Genomic DNA, 24,453 nt, shown 5'->3' with positions numbered 1-24,453 from the left:
TTGGAACCTGGTGATGACAAGAGGAAAACCCACTGGCGCCTATGATTTCAGATGATCTCAGTTACTGTTATTAAAAGAGGTGCTGACAGTATGCCTTTCCTTTTCCATGGAAGAGAAAAATCAAAAGCTCCAGTAATTAAGAAATTACAACTTTTTTTTGGCAATCAAAATAGCTCTGGCAGTGTCTTCGAAAAGAGGCTGAGGAAGGGTAACATAAGCAAAGGGAGAAAATGCATAACGAACTACAAGGTAAACATTTCAGTATTTATGGTGGAAGATTTGCAGGAGTGGAAACCAGAAAGGGGACTTGCTGCTGGTTAAAATAAGAATTAATTGTTAAATTCAATGGACAAGGAATAATAGCTAACCAAACCTCTCTTACCTTTATAGGCAAAGAACAAGGCAAAATTATAAAGATAACAAGGAGGGGAACCATAAAAAATTAGTAGCCTCAGCATCTGATTATGTTTAGACATAATAATATTACCTTGCATCAAGATAGGAGTGTGGAATTAGTTTCATGAAAAGATTTGATCAACATTCACTTGAGTATGATCAGAAGACAGATAAACCACTCTCTCTTGATCCTGTTAGAGAATGAATCTCCAAAGGTCACCATCCTGTCTTCCTGATCAAGGAAAGGTGATTTAAAAACAAAGAACATGTGCAAAGGGAAGGTCTAAAAACATTAACAGACTTCTCAATACCTGCATAGGCCCTTTTGTTCAAATTGGATTCTGTCATAGCCTAGGAGGAAAATAATACATTAATCAAATTAAACACTTATGGAATCACAAATCTTTACTATCTTCAAACAATTTAAGTATAGTGGAGAGGGTAAGGAGAGAGAATTTGGATTTTTTGATCTTACCACTGTCCTCCATGGCAACTCCCTTTTGCTTTTGTCATACCAAGACAGTAGTTTTTCCCTGATGGAGTAAATCTCACCAGGATCCTTAAAAGAATGAAAATCATTTTCCTTTGGAAACTCTGCAAAAATAAGAGCAACAACAAAGCAAATTAGCGAGTCGACAGTGTTGAAACCTACAAATACCAACATTACATGTCATGAATAAACAATTTTATAGTCAGGAGATATTCGGAGTGAGACACACGTTCAAACATAGGGAAACTGCTTATAATTCGATCCATATCTGCAAGGCAATTCCACAACTGCCTTCCCACCACCTCCCCCAGTGAGGAGAAATATGTAACAAGTCGACAGAGTACATTAATATCCAATGTAAAGCTAATGACTCTCAAACAAGCAAGTCTTGACCAGTTTATCAAGCAGCTTAAGGTTGGATTTCTTTAACAAGCTACAAGGGGGGACGGATAAGTTCCTGGCCTAAGGTAGGAGATGAGTTACACAGTTCTCGTTACATGCACATGCAGTTCAACTCTTTGAGTGATTACGCAGAAAGTTTGAAGTTAATAACTCATCAGTTAAAAACTCATCAGGGCTGATTGATAAGTTTATGGCCAAAAGTAGGAGATGACCTAATGATCCAAACAAAACTTTTGGTTTACAGAGCAGTCATCCTTCCTACATTACTGTATGGAGCTGAACCACAGACCACCTATAACAGGCACCTCTGAGAGGTGCCTGTTTTATTATTATTATTACCTCCTGTAATAATATCACCAAAGATCCTTACAACAACAAATGGATATAGGTTAAAAAAAAACATCTTCTCATTGGTTCATTCTGAAAATACCATAGTTACAAATATCACTTCAATACAGCTGGAAACAGCTATGTTAAAAACAAAGTTGATTCACAAGACCTGCCAATGAATCTAACCTAGTTGTCTTTATGCACGTGAAAAGATTAAAGATAAAGGCTACCTTATTTGTCAGAAGCACATCAAAATATTGAAATATAAAATGACATGGTCTTTGGTGTCAAACTAAATCAGTGAGGATTGTGCTGGGCAGCCCACAATTATAGCCATGTTTCTGGCATCAACATAGCATGCCCACAATTTACTAACCCTAACCATATGTCTTTGGAATGTAGAAGAAACCGGAGCACCCAAAGGAAACTCATATGGTCATGTGCAGAATGTACAAACTCCTTAGAGGTAACAGTGGGAATTAAACCCCGATTGGTGAAAGCTGGTGCTGTAAAGCAATAAATTAACCTCGACGCTACCATACTGGTCATAATGGACATAGCTAGCAAGAACAGTACAAATCACAGAACTCCCTGTAATATGACAATAATAATTACAATGTCCTTCAATAAACTCTTAAAATCAAAGTCTACAAAAATGAGTTCAATCAAAGCCATAAGTGAATTAAGATTACAAAGACAATTAAATTATTTTTTAGCAAACATTCTCTAATCTTCTTGCCTACCTTCCTTGATCCGATTGAAGCATGGTTTCTTCTTTTGAGAAGACATTATATTTTCTTTTCTCTTTAGTGATGCTTTCCTGCCTTCCACTGAGGTTTTCATTTTGTTCATTATATTCTAAAAAACATATAATTAAGAATTGAGTAAAGTAGTTCAGGTAAGAAGGAAACAGCATGAGGAGAAAATATTTGCTCCTTATTTCCAGAAGTAAACATTATTTGGATAGAAGAGAAAATCAAAAACATTTCAATGTACTTGCAGGCATATTTTTCGTAAGTACCAAAACATACCCTTTAATCCCAAAATAAAGTACAAAATCAATTCTACGGGAATGAAGGATTGGCCTTTTATGTCAAAGACTCATTATGGGGACCACCCTCATTTACAACATGAAAGTAGTTCAAATGTCTCTCCTTACACTGATTATATTACAGACAGGAGAATGGGGTTGAGAGGATAATAAATCACTCATGATGAAATGGCAGAGCAGACTCGATGGGCCAAATGGCCTGATTCTGCTCCCAGGTCTTATGATCTTCTGGCTTCCACTACAATAGTGACCAAACAAAGGTGATTTATTATTTAAGTATATTATAACATCCTGAAGGTATCAACTATTCAACTTCAAGCTCTTCTTTCTTGTACTCCAATTTCTCAACTAGTTCAAGGTACAAAATTCAAAGTAAATTTATTATCAAAGTGCATATATGTTACCATATACCACCCTGAGATTAATTTTCTTGTGGACATGCTCAATAAATCCATAATAGAATAATAACCATTTAAGAATCAATGAAAGACCACAATGACTGGGCATTCAACCTGTGTGCAAAAGACTACAAACTTCAAATATAAGAAGAAAGAAGTAACAATAATAAATAAACAAGCAATGAATACCAAGAACATGAGATGATGAGTCCTTGAAAATGAGTCCACAGGTTGTGGGAACATTTCAATGATGGGGCAAGTGAAGTTGAGTAAAGTTGTCCCCTTGGTTCAAGAACCTGATGGTTAAGGGTTACTAACTGCTCCTGAATCTAGTGGTGAGCCCTGAGGCAGTACCTTCTTCCTGATGGCAGCAGCAAGAAGAGAGCATGTCCTGGGTGGTGGGGGTCCATGATGATGAATACTGCTTTCCTGCAATACTTCTTGTAGATAAGCCCAATCGTGGGAAGGGCTTTACCCATGATGAACTGCACTGTATCCACTACTTTTTGCAGGATTTTCCGTTCAAGGACATTGGAGTTTCCATACCAGGCTGTGATAGCCAGTCAATATACTCTCCACTACACATCTATAAAAGTTAGGCGATGTTTTAGATACCATGGAAATTTTCACAAACTCCTAAGGAAGAGAAGGCACTGCTTTGCTTTCTTTGTAAGTGCATTTACGTGCTGGGCCCAGGACAGGTCCTCTGAAATAATGACACCAAGGAATTTAAAGGTGCTGATCTTCTCCACCTTTGATGAGGACTGGCTCATGGACCTCTGGTTTCCTCCTCCTGATATCAATAACCAGCTCTTTACTCTTGCTAATATTATAAACCATTTATACTGGTAAAAACTGGTTAATACTGATAAAAACTGGTTTATACTGTTTATACTGGTAAAAATTGGTTTATACTGGTAAAAACTGTTTTATACTCGTATAAACCTGTTAATAGTGGTAACAACTGGTACAAAAAAAACCTATAATTAACACATCTTTAAAAATTTTACAAAGCCAAGGAGAAAGTATAGAGGAAAAAGATTTTAAAAATTCTGCAGAATAACCATCTGGACCAGAAGCTTTACCAATTCATTGAAAAAATAGCCTTTTTAATTTCAGTTTCCGTGATAGGTGTATCTAAGAATACACTATCCTCTACTGTTAATTTGGGAATATTCAATTTCCTTAAAAATTCATCTATTATAGAAGAATCCTCAGCAAATTCTGATTGATATAAGGAATTATAAAAATCTTGAAAGGCTTTATTTATCTCTTTATGGTCGATCGTCAGAGTGCCATCTAGTTTACGATTCCTAGTAATCTGTCGTTTAACCGAAGCAGTTTTCAATTGATTAGCCAATAATTTACCAGACTTATCTCCATATACATAAAACTGGGTTCTAAATTTAATTAACTGATTTTCAATCAAAGAGGATAATAACAAACTATGCTCCATTTGGAGTTCCACTCATTCTTTATAAAGTTCTTTGCTGGGGGTCACTGAATAAATCTTATCAATTGCTTTGATTTTTATCAACCAATGTTAATATTTTAGAATTAGTTCGTTTCCTAACTCCAGCAGAGTATGAGATAATCTGTCCACAAATAAATGCTTTAAAAGTGTCCCATAAAATTCCACTAGAGATCTCTGCTGTAGAATTTGTTGAAAAAAACAAATCAATTTGTTGTTTGATAAAATTAACAAAGTCTAAGTCCTGCAATAAAATAAGAGTTGAACCTCCAAGATTTAGCATTAATAGATGAATCCATTATCTTAATAGATAACTTCAAAGGTGCATGATCAGAAATGGTAATAGAGTCATATTTACAATCGATAACATCTGTAAGTAAACGGTGATCAATGAAAAAGTAATCAATCCTTGAATAATTATGATAAACATGAGAAAAGTATGAAAACTCTTTGTCATTGGGGTGTAAAAGATGCCAAATTTCGAAAATTGCTGAATCAGTCATAAAGGAATTAATAAGAGAGGTCGATTTATTCGGAAGAGCTTGGGTGGGCTTGGATCTATCCATCGAAGGGATTTTAAACAGCAGTTAAAATCCCTACCCATTATCAGCCTGTACTGATTCAAATTGGGAAAGGATGTAAACAGACACTTAAAAAATTCAGGACAATCAGTGTTTGGAGCATAAACATTAACTAAAACAACTTTTTGATTAAAAAGTAGACCAGTAATAAGCAAAAATCTATCTTGCGGGTCTGAAATTGTTTCATGGTGTATAAAGGTTGAAGAATCTATAAAAATGGAAACGCCTCTTACTTTGGCTTGAGAATTTGAGTGATATTGTTGGCCCTTCTAAAACCTAAAAAAGCGTTGACTATCCACCTTCCTTACATGAGTCTCTTGTACAAAGATAACATTAGCATTCATTCTATGGAATACTTTGAATATTTTTTTCCATTTGATCGGATGATTTAAACCATTAGTATTCCAAGAAACAAAATTAATAACCCTATCCATATTGACAATATTTATTACAATTAACACATAAGGTTAAAAAAAAGATGAACTCATGAATCTGGAAGAGGGAAGTAAGTTCAAGGAAGAACCGGAAGTCACGGCACTGCAACCATTTTTGTAGTTTCATATGAGCCCATGAAGTGAAACTAAGCATAAAGCAAGTAAAAAGAAAAGAAAGAAGAAAAATCCCCCTCCCTCCACCCTCAAAACCCCAGGAAAAAAGCCAAAAAGAGGCAAGCAAGCAATCTAACACTAAAATTACCCCCATGTCTCAAGACAGCAACTCAAACAAAAAAAAAGTTGAATAAAAGATACAAACCACCCATATTATAAGAAAAGGTTGGTATAACAAAAATTAAAATATAAAATTATTATTATAGATATAAAACAAAAGGATTTAGAAAAAAAATTAAAATAATAAAACCCATTAATGAATAATATTGAATTAGTGTTTTAAAAGAAGGTTTGAAACTTGTTCAAACACATCAAAACGGATGTGACGTTCCAAGCACTAAGGTCTTTCGGGAAGAAGAAACGACATTTTATTTAAAAAAAACTTAATACTTAAACGTTAAAAATATAAAAAAAGTGTATACGAACTTAAAAGAAAACCCTAATAAATTACTTTCAAAACTAACAGATTAATAATATGAAAAAATAACTCAGAATAAACCAAAAACGGACTTTTACCATGCATAAAAAATACATGTAAGCCGTACATTTAAAAAAAACATCATTTTATAAAAGATCCAAATCTATAAACTAATTATAGGCAAATTGCCACAATCTTTTTATGAAGCTTCTATTTCTTTAATTCTTAAAAAAGATAAAGACCCTATTGATTGTGCATCCTATCGGCCTATTTCCTTGCTGAATACGGATTTTAAGATTTTTAGTAAAATTTTGGCTACTAGATTAGAAAATATATTACCTCGAATCATTTCTGAAGATCAGAATGGATTTATTAAAAATCGCTATTCATCTTTTAACATCAGAAAATTAATTAATATTATTTTTACTCCTTCACCCAAAATACCAGAATGCATCATTTCTTTAGATGCTGAAAAAGCATTTGATAGTGTTGAATGGCCATATTTATTTAATACGTTGCGTTTTAATTTTAGTTCAAAATTTATATCATGGATTAAATTAATATTACTATAAACCCTTGGCTTCGGTTTTTACCAATAATCAAAGATCTCCTTTTTTTCAGTTATTCCATGGTACAAGGCAAGGTTGTCCTTTAAGTCCTTTACTATTTGACATTGCTTTGGAACCTTTGGCTATAGCCATTCCTGAATCACCTAATATTTTGGGTATTACTCGAGGGGCGGGGACGTATAAGTTATCATTATATGCTGATGATTTGTTACTATACATATCTCACCCTGAGAGATCTATTCCTGCTATTTTGTCCTTGCTTGCTCAGTTTAGTAACTTTTCTGGTTATAAATTGAATTTTAATAAGAGCGAATTATTTCCATTAAATATGCAAGTTCCAATTTATAAACATTTACCATTTCAAGTTGTTACAGATTATTTTACTTATTTAGGTATTAAAATTACTAAAAAACATAAAGATTTATTTAAATCTAATTTTTTTACCCTTAATTGACCAAATTAAGCAACTTGCTACCAGGTGGTCTCCATTATCTTTGTCATCGGTTGGTCGAATTAATGCTATTAAGATGATGGTATTATCCAAATTCTTATATTTATTTCAAGCATTACCAATTTTTATTCCTAAATCTTTTTTTTGATATTATTGACTCCAAAATATCTTCTTATCTGTGGCAGAATAAAAATCCTAGACTAGGTAAGAAATATTTACAGAAGCCTAAGAAGGAGGGCGGTTTGGCTTTGCCAAACTTAAGATTTTACTATTGGGCAGTTAATATACGATATTTAATATTTTGGACACAAGAATCGACTACAGCTGCTTGCCCACAATGGGTAAATTTGGAATGTAAATCTGTACAAAACTTATAATTGTTTTCAATTTTAGGATTTTCACTTCCTTTTTCTTTATCTAAATTGAATAAGCAAATAACTAATCCTATAGTCAAATATACATTGCAAATTTGGTTTCAATTTCGTAAATTTTTTGGTTTGAATAAGTTTATTTTATCATGCCCTATAATATCTAACTATTTTTTTCGGCCCTCTTTTATGGATCAAGCTTTTCTTTTATGGAAAACAAAAGGTATAACATGTTTTTGTGATTTGTTTTTGGATGACAGCCTTTGAACAGCTATCTAATAAATATAATTTACCTAAAACCCATATTTTTAGATATTTGCAAGTTAGGAATTTTTTGTATAATGAGTTACAGTCTTTTCCGAAACTATGTCCATTGGACATTACAGAAAGAATTTTAGCTCTGAATCCTTGTCAAATGGGTTTAGTAGCTGTTATTTATAATATGATCATGAAAATACAGCCAGAAGTATCAGAAAAAATTAAGAAGGAATGGGAAGAAGAACTTCATTGTCTTATATCCACTGAGCAGTGGGAGAAAATTTTACTATTAGTCAATTCGTCCTCTATTTGTGCTAAACATGCCCTAATACAATTTAAGGTTGTACATAGAGCTCATATGTCTAAGGAGAAACTTGCTCGATTTTATTCTCATGTTAATCCCACCTGTGACAGATGTCATTCTGATGTTGCTTCATTGACCCATATGTTTTGATCTTGCCCTTGTTTACAAAATTACTGGAAAGATATTTTCAGTATTATTTCAAGAGTTCTGAATATCAATTTCTTTGTTTATTTATTTATTAAATTTTAGAAATTACAAAGAATAAATGTGATGATAAAATAGTAAGAAAAATAATATTAACCCTCCCCCCTCCCCTTAACCCTCCCACCCTTAACCCTTATCTAAAGAAAGAAAAAGAGGAAAGAAGAGAAAGATTGCCTGGATATCGGAGGATCCCCACATGCTCCATGGAGTTCAAAATAATTTTGATATTTATTTTTACTTTCCCCAATTACTTTATAATTTTATCTTCAAAGGACCTATGTATTTAATCCTATCTTTTTTAAGTATGGGAACCAAATTTTCAAAACTATATCATATTCATTTCTTAGATTATACATAATTTTTTCAAGTGGAATACAACTATGTATTTCATTATTCCAACGATCCATAGTTAAATATAAATCAGATTCCCAAGTAACTGTGATAACTTTTTTGGCTACTGCCAATGCAATTTTTATAAATTTTTTCTGATACTTATTCAATTTAAGTTTCGGTATTGTCCCTTCAATATCTTCTAATAAAAATAATAGTGGACTATGTGGGAGTTGTACTCCAGTAACTTGTTCCAATAAAAGTCTTAAATTTATCCAAAATGGTTGAATTTTAAAACAAGACCAAGTAGAATGTAAAAAAGTACCAATTTCTTGATTACATCGAAAACATGGTCAGACATATTTGAATTTAATCTGTTTATTTTCTGCGGTGTTATATATAATTGATGTAAAAAATTATATTGTATTAATCTAAGTCGAACATTTATTGTATTTCTCATACTATCGGAACATAATCTTGACCAGTTTTTTCCATCAATTTTAACATTCAAATCAGATTCCCATTTTTGTCTTGATTTATGAATTCCTAATTTAATTGTCTGTTTTTGAATCAAATTATACATACAAGATGTAATTTTTTTAATTTTTCCTTTCTGAATTAATATTTCTATTTCACTAGGTTTTGGCATCAACACTGTTTGACCCAGCTTTTCTCGTAAATAGGCTTTTAATTGAAAATAACAGAAAAGAGTATTATTTGATATTTTATATTTATTTTTTAATTGATCAAACGACATCAATATACCTCCTTCAAAACAATCACCTATATATTTAATCCCCTTTTGGAACCAATTATGTAAAGGTTTATTATCCATTGTAAAAGGAATAAGCCTATTTTGAATTAAAGTTCTTTTTGCTAATAAAGATTTCTTTATCTCCTCGTCCATATTTACCTTATTCCATAAATCAATCAAGTGTCTTAATATAGGAGATACTTTTTTTTCCCGTATCCATTTGGATTCCCATTTATATATAAAATCTTCTGGTATGTTTTCTCCTATCTTATCTAATTCTATTCTAATCCATGCCGATTTTTCTTCATCAAAAAAAGACACAATAAATCTAAGTTGATTTGCTTTATAATAATTCTTAAAATTTGGAAGTTGTAACCCTCCTAAATCAAATTTACATGTCAATTTTTCCAATGATATTCTTGACATCTTTCCTTTCCAAAGAAATTTCCTTACATATTTATTCAGTTCTTGAAAAAACTTCTGAGGTAATTATATTGGTAAAGTTTGAAATAAATATTGCAATCTAGGAAATATATTCATTTTTACAGCATTAACTCTACCTATTAATGTTATTGGTAACATCATCCATTTATCAAGATCCTCTTTTATTTTTATTAATAATGGCAAATAATTTTGTTTATATAAATTTTTTACATCATTATCAACTCTAATACATAAATATTTTATACCATTTATTGACCATCGAAATTGAGTTGCTAATCGACATTGATTATAATTTCCTTTGGTAAGGGGTAAAATTTCACTTTTATCCCAATATACTTTATACCCTGATACTTTCCCATATTCTTCCAATCTAAAAGATAATCTTTGCAAAGATTGCAATGGGTTTGTTAAATAAATCAAAACATCATCAGCAAATAAATTAATCTTATATTCTTCTTGATTAACTCTAAAGCCCCCAATATCTGAATCTGTTCTAATTAATTCAGGTAATGGTTCTATTGCCAATACAAATAAAGCAGGTGATCGTGGGCAGCCTTGACTAGTTGACCTCGTTAAGCAAAATAGTACTGAAATCTGACCATTTGTAACTACTTTAGCTTGAGGATTAGTATTTAAAGTTTTAACCCATTGTATAAAAGATTTTCCTAACTCATATTTTTCCAATACCTTAAATAAAAAATCCTATTCCAATCTATCAAATGCTTTTTCTGCATCCAAAGCAACTGCCACACTCATTTCCTCTCTTTTTTGTGCCAAATGAATTATACTAAGTAACCGGGTTATATTATCCATTGATTGTCTATTTTTAATAAAACCTGTTTGATCCATATGTATTAATTTTGGTAAATATTTAGATATTCTATTAGATAAAATTTTTAATTTTCTTACGCACTGTATATGGTCCTTGAAACCTCGCCTGAAGGGGGTGGTTAACTACCGGAAATAGGACCAAAACCTTGTCGCCTACGTTAAACTCTCGTTCTCTCGCTTTCGGGTTATACCACTGACTCATTTTTTTCTGGGATTCTTTAAGGTTTTCCTTTGCCAAGGCGCATACTTTATGCAGCCTCTCCCGGAATTTCAGAACATAGTCGATCACACTGACTTGAACGGTCGGGCTAGACCACTTTTCTCTCAGGAGGGTTAGAGGGCCCCTGGGCCTGTGACCGAAAACAAGCTCAAACGGACTGAACCCCAGTGAGCACTGGACTGTATCCCTGATGGCAAATAACAGAAGGGGTAAAGCCTCATCCCAGTCTCGAACGTTCTCCTGACAATAAGTTTTAAGCATGGTCTTTAGGGTAGCGTGGAACCTTTCCAACGCCCCTTGGGATTCCGGGTGGTACGCGGAGGCTAGAATTTGTTCTACCCCTAGCTGGGTCATCATCTGCCTAAATACGGTAGATGTGAAGGTACTCCCCTGATCCGATTGTATCTCCTTAGGCAGCCCCACTGTGGTAAAGAACTTAATGAAGGCCCCTACCACCACAGCGGTTCTAATATTACCCAGAGGCACAGCCTCTGGAAATCGTGTAGCGGCACACATCATGTTCATGATATACTGCCGCCCCCTCGCCGTTTTTGGTAGGGGTCCCACAAAATCCACAATGATTCAGAAGGGCTCCTCGCACGCGGGGATGGGTCATAGGGGTGCCTTAGGGATAACTTGATTTGGCTTACCCACCATTTGGCAGGCATGACACCTTTTACAATATTCAATAATCTCCTTTCTCAGGTTCGGCCAATAGAACTCTCTTTGAACCCGATTCACAGTCTTTGTTATTCCCAAATGCCCACCTAACGGTCCCTTATGAGCCAAATTCAAAATTTCTTCCCAATACACTTTCGGGACTACTATCTGATGTACCACCGCCCAGTCCTCATCGACCGCCACCTTGAGGGGCCTCCTCTTCCTCATCAACACACCCTCCTTCAGGTAGTAACCTTCGGGCTCGGTTTCAACCTCAGTCTCCGAAAGAGCCAACTCTCTCAAGGCTATCAGCTCCTCGTCACTTTCCTGTTCCCGTACAAACTCTCGCCTGGCTAGTGGCAGGTCTACCTCCTCCTGTTTACTCCCCCTCCCCCCTTCCTTACTCTCCGGTTTCTCTTCCTCTGACCCTCGCTGGTACAGGGTCAGTAAAAACGTGTCGGCCAAATCAAAACCGGCCAGATTTAATCTGCTCTCTCTCTCAGCTGTCTTTTTCGACATGCTGCGAGTGACCGCACAGGCGGGGTAGACCTTCAGATCTGATGGAGGGGCCTCAATCCTCGCAGGCTGGGTTGTCAGCTTCACTGCTGCTCCCATTTTTCCTCCCGCTAGGTCGTTCCCCAGAAGGACATCCACGCCTTCCGCCGGCAACTCCAGCAGGACCCCCAGCTCTACTGGTCCCGACACCAACTCACAATCTAGAATGACCCTATGCAAGGGTACCACTTCGGTCCCTTTTCCTATGCCTTTCAGGGCTACCTCTCCTGTCGGAGGTCCGAACTCTAGCACTTTACGGCTAATCAATGATAGCTCAGCCCCACTGTCTCTCCAGATCCGTACTGGAATTTGTGGGCCACCCTCCTCCAGGGACACGGTTCCTTCGGAACTAAACGTCTCACGCCCCTGCTGTACTCCATCTACCAGGGGCCCTCTCGCCGATTTCCCGATCGACGCGATACATCCTATAGGAATAGCTGCTTTCCCTTTTTCTGGCTCCCTCCTAGGAGTGGAGCACTTTGATGCAATATGCCCCACCTTCCCACAATTAAAACAGGTCAAACCAGGAAATCTCCAGGTTTCTGGCCTGGTGTCCTCACTTTTCCGGCTAGCACCCGGCTGAGTTTCCACCTTAGCCGGCAGGCTTTCCCTACTGTTCCCACGGTTTCTCGGGTAACTTTTTGTCAAGGAAAACCTTGTCTTGTGAGTTAGAGCATATTCATCTGCGAACCTAGCAGCTGCTGAGACGGACTTAGTCGGCCTCTCGGTCAAATATATCCGGATCTCCTCCGGAACACAACTTTTAAATTCCTCAATCAAAAGTAACTCCGAGACGCCCATAATCCTCATCCACTCCTTCCGCGGTGCACCAACGGTCCAAGAGCACCCCCTTCTCATGGGCTAGCTCGGTATACGTTTGATTCCACCCTTTCCTTAAATTTCTAAACTTTTGTCTATAGGCCTCAGGTACCAATTCGTAAGTCCGGAGAATGACCTTTTTTACCTCATCATAATTCTCCGCTTCTCCCTCCTCCAGGGACAACGCTGCATATGCTCGTTGGGCTTTCCCCTTTAACACACTTTGTAACAACGCCACCCACTGCTCTTTTGGCCACTTCTGATTTACTGCCACCTTTTCAAAAAGCAAGAAATAGCTATCAACATCTGTCTCCTCAAACGGGGGCACCAATCTCAACTCCCTACTAACATTAAACCACTCTGCTTGGTCTAACCCTTGATCTCTTCGTTCGTTCTTCATCTTCTCAATTTCCCGGTCATGTTGCCTCTGTTTCTCTTTCTCGGCCCGTTCCCTCTCTTTCTCTTCTGCTTCTAGCTTCTTTAGGTTAATTTCATGCTGCCTTTGCCTTTCCCTCTCTCTCTCTTGCCTTTCCCTCTCCCTCTCTAAGCCGCTTCCAGCTCTTTTAACTTAATTTCACGTTCCAACTTCAATTTCTCCACCTCTAACTGAACCGTCCCACTTGATGGTATCTCTTCAGGGATATCTCCCAATACCTCAGCTTCAAACACCTTCTTCCCAATGTAATACTGGGTTATGGCCCTTCATACCTCCCGCTTTTTCATGGACGACCTCACTTCTGTGAGGTTCAACCCCTTCGCTAAATTTAACAAGTCTGATTTGGTGGCCGCCTCTAGCGCCCCCACCGTCAAGTTTTCCATAAATTCACCCATGTCCATCTTTGCTGGTTTCCCGTCTGGCTACCCGCGTAACCAGATTCAAGTTTTTGACTACAAGCCCGATTCACTGGCCTCCCAATTTGGTGTCAAATCCCGAGACGAAAAACCCCAAGTTGTTACGTATCCCGTAACTGGATAACTCACCAGCAAAGATAGAGAGGTCCGTTGGAGTCTGATGGCACTATTTTCAAACGTTTTATTCAAAAGGGGAGCACAAAAAGCAGGGTTAATACAAACATTCAAATCGTATATGGCAGTAAAACTCAACCTAAAACGCGGGTATAGCAATAATCATCATTATGAAATAATCTCGACTGTTGTCTAGGGGATAATATATTGTCCGTTGGAAATATAAAAGTCACTCAGAAGTCTGCAGACTTGCCCTCCGGCTGGGTTTCACGTGTTTTAGAGGGGTCGGTGAAAACGAAAAGAGAACTTGCCCGGTCTTTACGCAGCCACTCCGTTAAATCAGGGGAGTGTTGTTTTCCCCTTTGTTAGTGCGATGTCTTTCTCGGTATCATCAGTCACCCACTCCCTAGGCCAAAGGAGTTAGGAACGCACGTGGCGTTGCGCGGCTTCCAGCTCTCTCGGGAGCGTTGAGCGATCGAGTTCTTCGGGAGCGTCTCTCTCTCTGGGGGTACCACCTCCTGCAGTCCCCTTTTATCTTTACCTGCCGAGTTGTGGCTGTCCATCAAAGTAGGGTGATGCAATCTCCACCCCCACATTGCTCGAGGGTATTCATGCCCATGATAGTTGTCACGTAGCCGGGACTTGCACGTGACACAGGTGCCCCTATGGTCAAAACCGTTGCATTGTCTCTCGCTTCCGAGTCCCGAATTAATAGCGATCTTGCGATTCTCCGGAAGGAGGGGGCTGCTCCCACTCCTTCGGCCCCTCAGAGCTGTGGTACCTTCATAACACCTTATTTACACTTGTTCTAATTGCATTTATTGTTTTAGAAGCCTGTTCTGTTTTCAACTGCCAAGCAAGAATTTTATGTGATCTTTCACCTAATTCATAATATTTCTGTTTAGTTCTCATAATTACTTCTTCTGTACAATATGTCTGGAGTGTATTATATTGTTTTTTTATTAAAAAGTTGTCTTCGTTTTTCTTCTGTCATATATTTTTGAGATTCTTTTTCTAACTTTGATATCTTTTTCCAATTTATCTATTTCTGCTGCGTATTCCTTCTTCATTTCAGATGTATAACTTATAATCTGACCCCTTAAATATGCTTTCATCGCTTCCCATAATACAATTTTATCCTCAACCGAATGTAGATTTGTATCCAAAAAAATTGAATTTGTTTTTTCATAAAATCACAAAAATCTTGGTTTTAATAAAATTGAATTAAATCTCCATCTATAGATAGATTCCTCCTTATCCATCATTATCATTATCATTATCAAGGGGGAATGATCTGACAGTATTCTTGCTTTATATTCCACACTTTTCACTCTATCTTGAATATTTTTTGATAATTAAAAAAATAAATTTTTGAGTAAGTTTTATGTCTATTTGAATAAAATGAATAATCTCTTTCTCTTGGATTAATTTCTCTCCATATATCAATCAGGTTTAAATCTTTCATTAATGATAAAGTTAGTTTTGTTACTTTTGATTTTGTAGCAACTTTAGTTGACCTATCCAAAACTGGATCTAAACAAAAATTAAAATCTCCACCTATTAATATTTTATCATGTGCATCAGCCAAGTTCAAAAAAACTTCCTGTATGAATTTTGCATCATTTTCATTTGGTGTATAAATGTTCATAAAAGTCCATAATTCTGAAAAAATTTGACAATGTATAATCACATATCTCCCCCAGAATCAATTATTACATTTTGTATTTTAATTGGTAAAGATTTATTAACCAAAATTGCAACTCCTCTCGATTTTGAATTAAATGAAGCTGCAATAACATTTCCAACCCAATCTCTCTTTAATTTCTTATGTTCTGTTTCTGTTAAATGTGTTTCTTGTAAAAAAGCTATCTCTCCTTTCATTTTCTTAATATATGTTAAAACTCTTTTTTCTTTTCGCAGGTCCATTAATTCCATTAACATTAAAACTTAAAAAATTAAGTAAATTAATCATTCATAATACCTTGGGAACTCTTTAAAATTCTCCATGTTGCTATGAGTCTCTCCCCAACCATCCAGGCAAAAAAAGAAAAATAGAAGAAAGATAACTAATATATAAGAAAGAAAACAAAATACCCGCCCACTAATGTTGTGAGTAAAAACACAACATTACCCCCCCCCCCCCACATTTTACGGGTCATGGCAATCGCCATGATTGTACACGTAAAACTCGCAGCCATCGATCAGGAGCTCCTCCAGCTCCCCCGCAAAAAAAAATATATTAGTGAAGAAAAAAAGAAAATAATTAATGTCTCTACTCCCAATTAATACTCCTCGACTATTTTTTCTTCCTTATAAATGTCTATCAAGTCCAACCTTATTTCAGTTTTCATCATTAGTCCATTTCATTTCTATAATTCTTTACTCCTCTTCATGGACATCAGGTAATTCTTGTACAAATTTCTCCGCTTTCCGGTGAGTCAACAAAAAAACTTCTTTCTTCGTTATCCAGGAAAATTATCAATTTTTGCTGGGTAGCTCAATAAAAATTTATAGCCCTTTTCCCATAAAGATTTTTTTCACTGGATTAAATTCCTTCTGCCTCTTCAGAAGATCGTAACTTATGTCTGAATGAAAAAAACCTCTTTTCCCTTCTATTATCAATGGCCCATTTCTCTTTTTAGCACCTTGAGTAGCTGCCTTCAAGATCATTTCTTTAGCTTGGTACCTTAAGCATTTTATCAAAATTGATCTTGGATTTTGATCTTGTTGAGGTCTTGGTCTTAAAGCTCTGTGTGCTCTTTCAATTTCAATTAGTTGACTTCCTTCTTTCATTTCCAAAATTTTCAGAATCCATTCTTGAAAGAATTTTATTGGATTTTTTTCCCTCTGTACCTTCCATAAGACCAACAATTTTAATATTATTTTGTCTACTAGAGTTCTCAAGCACATCCATTTTTTCCAACATCCATTTTCTGTCTATTGTCCAGGCAAGATTATTGTCTTCTATCTTATCTATTCTTTCAGTGTTTTCCTCCACTTTTACTTCCATCTCTTTAACTTTGTTATCCATCTTCTTTTGTTTTTCCACCACATTATCAAGTGTTTTCTGCATCCTTCTTATATCTGTTCTTATAGCTTTTAATTCATTCATCATATATATCAGGATATCTTTTATGTCTCCTTTAATCTCTTCCTTCTTTTCCTCTTCTTCTTCCTCTGAATTTCCCAAAGAGTCTGTTTCTACTTCCAATCTACTTCCAATTTCACTTCCAGCCATAGTTGGAATTTACAGTTTTGTTAATATCTGTTCATGCATACTTTCGCACATGCGTTGCTCTTGCCATTTCTTCTTAGAGACCGCCGACATTGCTGCAACTTCCTGTCCCTCATCATCAGAAGTGCCATGCACTTCGCCGGGAGGAGATCCAACTTGAGTCCGAGGCTTCGCCGATACGGTTAGGCCTTTTTCCCCGCCAATTTGCGCAGTCTTCGAAGTAGTAGCTTTCTTCCGTTTCAGTTTAGGAGCCATATCAAAAGATAATCCTGAGTTGCTTATAAATAGTTTCTAGTAGGTATTTGTTAACTCTTCTTCATTTAAACCCTATTTCATTACTTTTTACGAGGGAGCTGGATTCCCAACGTCTCAATCCTACGTCATCACGTGACGCCCCCTGAATATCAATTTCCAACCGCATCCTATTACTGCAATTTTTGGTTTACCAATGGTGGAAAATAGTAGTTTATCCTCTTCATCTCAACGAATGATTGCATTTGTTACATTAATGGCTAGAAGATCTATTTTATTGAATTGTAAAGAAATTAATCCTCCAACTATATTTCAGTAGTTTTCGCAAACTATCTCTTGTTTGAGCTTAGAAAAAATTAGAAATGTTGTTTTTGATCCTTCAGTTAAATTTGAAGAAACTTGGACACCATTTATTCAACATTTTCATATGAGTTAAATCGTCTTTTCCTAAACCTCACTTTTATTATCCTTAATTATTTGGATGGAGGTTCGGAGTTATTGGCACTACTGTATGTCTCTAACATTATGCAATGGCCCATGTTGATAATTTTTTTTTTCTTCTCTTTTTTTGGGTTTTTTTTTCTTTTTGTTTCTTTTGTTCATAAATACTATGAGTTTGGGAGGCTATATATATTGATTATTATATATTTGAATGTCTACTTAAACTATCAACTATGCATTCTCAAATACTTTGTATTCATGTTTCATTTATGTTTGCTTAAAAATTAATAAAAAGATTTTTTTAAAAACCTGGTTCATACAGGTAAAGACTGGTTTATACTGGTTTGTAGCGGTAAAAAAGTAAAAACTGGTTTATACTGTTAAAAACTGGTACAAACTGGTTTATACCGGTAAAAACTGGTTTATACTGGTAAAAACCATTGTACATTGGTAAAAACTGGTATAAACTGGTTCATACTGGTTAAAAACTGGTTTAACCTGGTTTGTACTGGTTTGTTCTGTTTTATACTGGTAAAAACTGGTTTAGACAACACACACAAAATGCTGCTGGAACACAGCAGGCCAGGCAGCATCTATAGGGAGAAGCACTGTCGACGTTTCGGGCCGAGACCCTTCATCAGGACTAACTGAAAGGAAAGATTCTAAGAGATTTGAAATTAGGAGGGGGAGAGGGAAATGAGAAATGATAAGAGAAGATAGGAGGGGATGGATTTATAAAGGTAAAAGCTGGTTTAAACCACTTTTAACCAGTATAAACTGGTTCTGACAGGTTTAAACCAGTATAAACTGGTTTTAACCAGTTTAAACCAGTATAAACTGGTTTTAACCAGTTTAAACCGGTTTTAAGCTGAACCAGTTTTTACCAGTATAAACCACCATAAACCAGTTTCTACCAGCATAAACCAGTATAACAACACACACAAAATGCTGGTAGAACACAGCAGGCCAGGCAGCATCGACAGGGAGTAGCACTGTCGACGTTTCGGGCCGAGACCCTTCATCAGGACTAACTGAAAGGAAAGATTCTAAGAGATTTGAAATTAGGAGGGGGAGAGGGAAATGAGAAATGATAAGAGAAGATAGGAGGGGATGGATTTATAAAGGTAAAAGCTGGTTTAAACCACTTTTAACCAGTATAAACTGGTTCTGACAGGTTTAAACCAGTATAAACTGGTTTTAACCAGTTTAAACCAGTATAAACTGGTTTTAACCAGTTTAAACCGGTTTTAAGCTGAACCAGTTTTTACCAGTATAAACCACCATAAACCAGTTTCTACCAGCATAAACCAGTATAACAACACACACAAAATGCTGGTAGAACACAGCAGGCCAGGCAGCATCGACAGGGAGTAGCACTGTCGACATTTCGGGCCGAGACCCTTCGTCAGGACCAGGTTTATACTGTTAAAAACTGGTTTATACTAGTTTGCACTGGCAAAAACTGATACAAACTGGTTTATACTGGTAAAAACCACTGTATACTGGTAAAAACTGGTTTAACCTGGTTTGTTCTGTTTTATACTGGTAAAAACTGGTTTAAACAACACACACAAAATGCTGCTGGAACACAGCAGGCCAGGCAGCACCTTTAGGGAGAAGCATTGTCAACGTTTCGGGCTGAGACCCTTCGTCAGGACTAATTGAAAGGAAAGATTCTAAGAGATTTGAAAGTAGGAGGGGGAGGGGGAAATGAGAAATGATAGGAGAAGACCCGAGGGGGTGGGTTTATACTGGTTTATCCTTTGTACTGGTTTGTACTGTTTTATACTAGTAAAAACTATTTTAAACAACACACACATACAAAATGAGAAATGATAGAAGACCCGAGGTAAAAGCTAGTTTATACTGGTACAAACTGGTAAAAGAAACTAGTTCATACTGGTAAAAACTGGTTTATACAGTTAAAAACTGGTTTATACTGGTACAAACTGCTAAAAAAAAAACTGGTTCATACTGGTAAAAACTCTACAAACTGGTTTATACTGGTTTGTACTGGTAAAAACTGGTTTATTCTGGTGAAAACCGCTGTATACTGGTAAAAACTGGTATAAACTGGTTTAACCTGGTTTGTACTGGTTTGTTCTGCTTTATACTGGTAACAACACACACAAAATGCTGGTGGAACACAGTTAGGCCAGGCAGCATCTATAGGGAGAAGCACTGTCGACGTTTCGGGCCGAGACCCTTTGTCAGGACTAACTGAAAGGAAAGATTCTAAGAGATTTGAAATTAGGAGGGGAAGGGGGAAATGAGAAATGATAAGAGAAGACCGGAGGGGATGGATTTATACAGGTAAAATCTGGTTTAAACCGCTTTTAACCAGTATACACCAGTTCTACAGGTTTTAACCAGTTTAAACCGCTTTTAACCAGTATAAACTGGTTCTGACCCAACTCTGATCAATCCTTACAATGTGTATCCCAAGGCTCCTGCACTTTTCTCCAAAAGCAGCTTGCAAAAGGGAGAGGAAGATCGGTCAAACGCAGGCAAATGGTGCCAAACACCCACTCACTCTCCTCTCGTCTTCATCTCCTTCAACCTTGCTCCCTCAACACCTCAGTCAGAGAGAAGTAGTGGAGTCAATTGTGGGCTTGTGCCCTCAATCGGAGAGAAGCAATGGAGTTGATCATGGGTTTGTGCCCCAGCTCCAGGCCGTACACTCTATTTCAAACCTTACCGAGCTTCCTCAGTTAAGAAAAAATATTTAAAATCAATATTGGTGAGACCTGATGTAAATTTGGGGACTCCTTTGCTGAGCAGCTCTGCTCCATCCTCCAAAAGCAGAATTTCCCAGTGGCCAACCATTTTAATTGCCATTCCCATTCCTGTTCAGACACAATCCGTGGCCTCCTCTTTAGCCACAATGTGGCCACTCTCAGGATTGAGGAACAACACCTTATATTTCTTTTAGGTAGCCCCAAACTAATGGATGAACATTGATTTCTCCTTCCAATAATTTTTTGCCTCCATCTTTCCTCCTCTTCCATTGCACGCTCTGGACTCTTACTTCTCTTCCTCATTTGCCTATCATGTCCCCCTGGTGTCCCTCCTACTTCCCTTTCATCCATGGTCCACTCTCCTCTCCTATCACATTCCTTCTTCTCCAGCCTTTTACCCTCCCACCCATCTGGCTTCACCTTATCACCTTCTAGCCAGTCCTCCTTTCTCTCCAGTCCAGTCCTGAAGACTCATCTCGACTGTCTATTCAGTTTCAGAGATGCTGCCTGACCTGTTGAGTTTCTCCAGCATTTTGTGTGTGTTGCTCTGGATTTCCAGCATCTGCAGAATCTTGTGTTTATTATTTAAATTTTTAAATCACTGTGGGGAAGTTAGGAGGGTAGCATGAATTTAAGTCATAAAGTCATAGAACCCGAGTTCCTTCTTATGTTCCCCTTAAACATTTCATGTTTCAACCTTAACCCATGACCTCTAGCTCTAGTCTTACCCAACCTTAGCGGAAAAAGCCTGTTTGTATTTACCCTATCTATAACTCTCATAATTCTGCATACCTCTATCAAATCATGCCTCATTCTTCTATGGTCTGGGAAATAAAGTCCCTAAACTATTCAACTTTTCCCTGTAACTCAAGTCCCAAGTCCTGGCAAAATCCTTGTAAATTTCTGAGTACTCTTTCAATCTTATTGACATCTTTCCTGTAGGTAGGTGACTGAAAATGCACACAATACTCTAAATTAGGTTCACCAATCTTATAAAACTTCAACATAACATCTTATCCCCTGTACTCAATATTTTGATTTATGGCCAAATCACCAAAAGCTTTCCTTATGACCCTATCTACATGTGATGCCACTTCCAAGGAATTATGGATCTGTATTTCCAGATCCTTCTGTTCTACCATACTCCTCAGTGCCTTACCACTCATCGTGCAAGTCGTAGCTGGTTTGTCTTCCCAAAGTCTGCATTAAATTCCATCTGCCATTTTTCAGCCCACTTTTCCAGTTGATCCGGATCCCACTACAAGTATTGACAGTCTTCCTCACTGTCCACTAATACCCCCTCCCCTGGTGTCATCTGCATATTTACTGATCTAGTTGACCACATTATCATCCAGATTGGTGTTATAGATGACAAACAACCATGGATTTTGCACCGATCCCTGTGGCACACCACTAGTCACCAGCCTCCAGTCAGAGAAGCAACCATCTACTACCACTCTCTGGCTTCTCCCTAATGCCACTGTCGAATCAAACTTACTACCTCACCTTGAATGCCAAGTGACTGAAACTCTTGACCTTGTCAAATGCCTTGCTAAAGTACGCATAGACAACATCCACTGCCTTTCCTTCATCAACTTTCCTGGTAATTTCCTCAAAAAACTCTATGATTGGTTATACGTGACCTACCACGCACAAAGTCATGGTGACTATTCACATACTTATATATCCAGTCCCATAGTATACCTTCCAATAAATTAACTACTACTGACGTCAGGATCATCAGTCTAACATTCTTAGAGCCCTTCTTAAACAGCGGAATCCCATTAGCTATCCTCCAATCGTCTAACATCTCACCTGTGGCTAAGGATGTTTTAAATATCTTTGCTAAGGGCCTGGGTATTTATCCACCCAATTTGCCCTAAGACTGCAAGCACCTCCTCCTCTGAAATCCGTATATGGTCCATGATCTCACTCTATAGACTCTGCCCATCTCCCAAGTATAGATGCAAAAAATCAATTTAAGGTTGCTCATATCTCTTTCAGCTCCATGCATAGATGATCACTCTGGTCTTCCAGAGGACCAATTCTGTCCCTTTTGCTCTTAATATATCTGTAGAAGTCCATAGGATTCTCCTTCACTTTGTCTTTTAGTGCAACCTCATGTCTTCTTTTAGCCCTTTAAGAACTTTACGAGAAAATCAGCAGAGATAAAATGTGTTGAGTAATATTCTTTCTTGTTCGCACTAGGCACATGTCAAGATACAATGAAATATGAGTGTAGTTTCATCAATACTCAGGAGTCTTTACACTATTCCAGACAAAGCAGCCCACTTGATTGATATCTGATCCACCAATACTTAAAGCTTTAATAATTACTGCTCAGTCACCGCTGTGCATATTCCATAAAATATTCCACAGCCACTCAGCGAGGTTAGTCCAACAGCCTTGCCAAAACCTGCAACCACTATCACTAAGGCCATGGATAGCAAAGATACACTTGCTTTTCCTTTCTTTTACTTGGCCAGAATCACAACTGAACAGAGTTCTGAGAGTATCTACAGTTGTTCAAGTAGGTGGTTTACTCCCACTTTCTTACGGGCAATCCGGATTGGGCAATAAATCAACAAAAAGAGTAAAAGAAGTCTATTTAATTACACAATATGTTTCCCAATTTGATCTTCTCTAATCCAGCAAATTCTATAATTTTAACTAACATCTTATTAAAGCAAAATCTACAAATGTTAGGAATCTGAAATTTAAAAGAAACAGAAGCTTTGGAGACACTTTGCAGATTGGGCACCAATCTCCATTTGCAAGGATGACTCTGAACTTCCAGTTACCTCTCACTTTAAATCTCCATCCATTCCATTCTGACTAATGGCTTTGGCTATTCCAAGAAAGCCCAACATAAAGTTCAGAGAGTAGTACTGCATCTGTCTTCTTCCATCTAGACATGTTACAGACCTTGGGACTCAATACTGAATTCAATAATTCCACATAACTATGTTTTCGAACAATCTGCTTCACCATCATTGATGAGCAACATTAAAGAAGCCCCCTCTCCCTTCCCCCATTCACGTGCAACTTTAACACAGCTCCCTTTCCACTCCCTCTCCCGACAGATGTAGCCTTAAGTGTTGAATACTTGTAGTAATCTGTTATTTCACCTTTCCATTCACTGGTGTGCTCTGCATCTCATTATTCTAAAATTGCATTTGTTATTTCTCTACGTCTCCCTTTCATCATCTTGTCTTTACTCTCCTCAGGATAACTCTTTTGCATTTAATCTGGGATGACATCAAGTGCAAGATTGTTTATTTCACCTGAACAATCTTGGTCTTTATACTTTCATTCATTCATTTTGTTCTCTCCACCAACCCCTCTCTGCAACTTCATTCACGTTCATTTTCTCACTTTTCAAGTTGTGAGGACCTAGAACAAATAGTTCGGGAGCCCACCATTATACACGTGATGACTCCTCAGCATCAGGATTTCATTTTGGGCTTGCAGATGAGCTCCACAACCACATATGTAAATCGAACCCAGGTATTGAAGGGTACAGGATACGTGAAATTATTAAGTGTTTGTGTTAAAAGTTGTCAAATTATTTTACATCTCAGCTGCCATTGAAAATAACGAAGCTAGGGAGCCAGTTGAACATCTGCAGGACACCGTACCTTTGCAGCAGTACCGAGTGAGAAATGTTACAAGTGGGTAACACCACCGACTTTATTCGTTAAAGAATGACCCCAAAGAGCAGTTTGTCCGTACGCCAGTGAGAGAGTACTCACGGGTTCCGCTACACTTGTGGTCGGGAGAAAGGAAAGGTGAGGGCGACAATCTTTCGCACAAAGCTGTTGAAGTTGACTTGCCGTGGCGCCGAAAGCTGAGCCTGCGCCGTTCCTCATCAGAGCGCGACTCGCGGAGAGAAAGGACCCGAGCTGGTCG

General features: G+C 37.2%; 1 protein-coding gene across 4 annotated transcripts in view; it reads right to left on the bottom strand.

The window, feature by feature from the left end:
- The window catches only part of mutyh (mutY DNA glycosylase), a 54,083-nt gene extending 29,658 nt beyond the window's left edge, over positions 1–24,425 (bottom strand). For 3 of the 4 annotated variants that reach the window (XM_059984164.1, XM_059984166.1, XM_059984168.1), the window contains exons 1-4: positions 24,297–24,425; positions 2,362–2,476; positions 872–990; positions 708–747 (exon numbers count right to left, since the gene is read on the bottom strand). In XM_059984164.1, coding sequence (XP_059840147.1) covers positions 708–747; positions 872–990; positions 2,362–2,476; positions 24,297–24,413 — 391 coding nt within the window. In that variant the 5' untranslated portion in view covers positions 24,414–24,425. Of the gene's footprint in view, positions 1–707; positions 748–871; positions 991–2,361; positions 2,477–24,182 lie in introns of all 4 variants that reach the window. The other variant, XM_059984165.1, reaches the window with a different exon arrangement.
- Positions 24,426–24,453: the final 28 nt, after the last annotated feature.

The sequence above is a fragment of the Hypanus sabinus genome, chromosome 11 (genome assembly GCF_030144855.1).
Source record: "Hypanus sabinus isolate sHypSab1 chromosome 11, sHypSab1.hap1, whole genome shotgun sequence".
Taxonomy (NCBI): Eukaryota; Metazoa; Chordata; class Chondrichthyes; order Myliobatiformes; family Dasyatidae; genus Hypanus; species Hypanus sabinus.
The sequence above is the reverse complement of the archived record's forward strand: the minus strand, read 5'-3'. Positions and strand labels throughout refer to the sequence as shown.